Source organism: Oxyura jamaicensis, unplaced genomic scaffold, assembly GCF_011077185.1.
Source record: "Oxyura jamaicensis isolate SHBP4307 breed ruddy duck unplaced genomic scaffold, BPBGC_Ojam_1.0 oxyUn_random_OJ61137, whole genome shotgun sequence".
NCBI lineage: Eukaryota > Metazoa > Chordata > Aves > Anseriformes > Anatidae > Oxyura > Oxyura jamaicensis.
In genome coordinates, this window is record NW_023306976.1 from 240 (window position 1) to 1,337 (window position 1,098).

The following is a 1,098-nucleotide window of genomic DNA, read 5'->3' on the forward strand; positions in this document are numbered from 1 at the left end:
TGTATTTTGTGCCCCTGGTGGCAGGGTTTGTGTCCGTCCCCCCCCCCGCGATGGGGCTTGTACCCCCCGTGTTGTGCTCCCCATGATGGGGTTTTTGCTTCCCCCCAGCAGGGTTTGTGCCCCCTGTGCTGGGATTTGCGCCCCCCACAATGGGGTTTGTGCCCCCCACGATGGGCTTTGTGCCCCTGTGGTGGAGTCCGTGCCCCTGGTGGTGGGGCTTGTGTCCCCCCCAGTGGGTGTTTTGCTCCCCCGTGACGGGCTTTGTGCCTCCCACGATGGGTTTTGTGCCCCCCCCGTGGCCGTGCACCCCCTCACCCCCTGCCCCCCCCCGCGCAGGCCAAGTACAAGGCGCGGGAGGCGGCGATGAAGGCGCAGTCGGAGAAGAAGCACGGCTCGGACAAAGAGGAGCGCGGCAAGCTGCCCGAGTCCCCCAAGACAGCCGAGGAGATCTGGCAGCAGAGCGTCATCGGGGACTACCTGGCTCGTTTCAAGGTGGGCAGAGACCCTGGCACCCACGGCAGCACCCGTGGTGACGCCCCCGGTGACACCCCCGTGCCCCTGGCGCGTTTTAACGCGGTCCCTGCCGCAGAACGACCGGGGGAAGGCGCTGAAGGCGATGGAGGCCACCTGGAACAACATGGAGAAGAAGGAGAAGCTGATGTGGATCAAGAAGGCGGCGGAGGACCAGAAGCGATACGAGGTGGGCTCCCCCCCCATCCCACCCCACACCCCCCAGGTGCCACCCCCCCGGTGCCGCGCTCACCCCTCTCTCCCCCCGCGCAGAGGGAGCTGAGCGAGATGCGCGCCCCCCCGTGCTCCACCAACTCCGCCAAGAAAATGAAGTTCCAGGGAGAGCCCAAGAAGCCCCCCATGTGAGTACTTGGGGGGGGGGACGGGGGACACAGGGTCCCCAAAAGACCCTGAACATCCCCGGGGATGGAGGAGGGGGGGAGCATCCCTCGGACCACGGGCGCGCTTGGGGCGCGAGGGGTGCTGGTGGGGGGCACGAGGGGTGCTGGTGGGGGGCACGAGGGGTGCTGGTGGGCGCCTTGCGCCCTGCCTGACCCCGTCTCGGTGTCGTGCCCCCCCCCCCTGGTC

General features: G+C 68.4%; 1 protein-coding gene across 1 annotated transcript; it reads left to right on the forward strand.

Annotated features, from left to right (window-relative positions):
• Nucleotides 1-301: 301 nt before the first annotated feature.
• Nucleotides 302-940, forward strand: LOC118158910 (nucleolar transcription factor 1-like). The gene is made up of 3 exons (XM_035313582.1): nt 302-492; nt 590-700; nt 784-940. The coding sequence occupies exons 1-3, from the start codon at nt 364-366 to the stop codon at nt 874-876; spliced, it is 333 nt and encodes a 110-aa protein (XP_035169473.1). The 5' UTR covers nt 302-363; the 3' UTR covers nt 877-940.
• The last annotated feature ends 158 nt before the right edge of the window (nt 941-1,098 follow it).

Excerpts from the sequence above, each read along its gene's own strand:
- LOC118158910 (XM_035313582.1), top strand. The coding sequence starts at position 364 with ATGAAGGCGCAGTCGGAGAAGAAGCACGGCTCGGACAAAGAGGAGCGC. Across the intron at positions 493-589 it reads ACTACCTGGCTCGTTTCAAG|AACGACCGGGGGAAGGCGCT; the intron begins GTGGGCAGAGAC and ends TCCCTGCCGCAG. Across the intron at positions 701-783 it reads AGGACCAGAAGCGATACGAG|AGGGAGCTGAGCGAGATGCG; the intron begins GTGGGCTCCCCC and ends CCCCCCGCGCAG.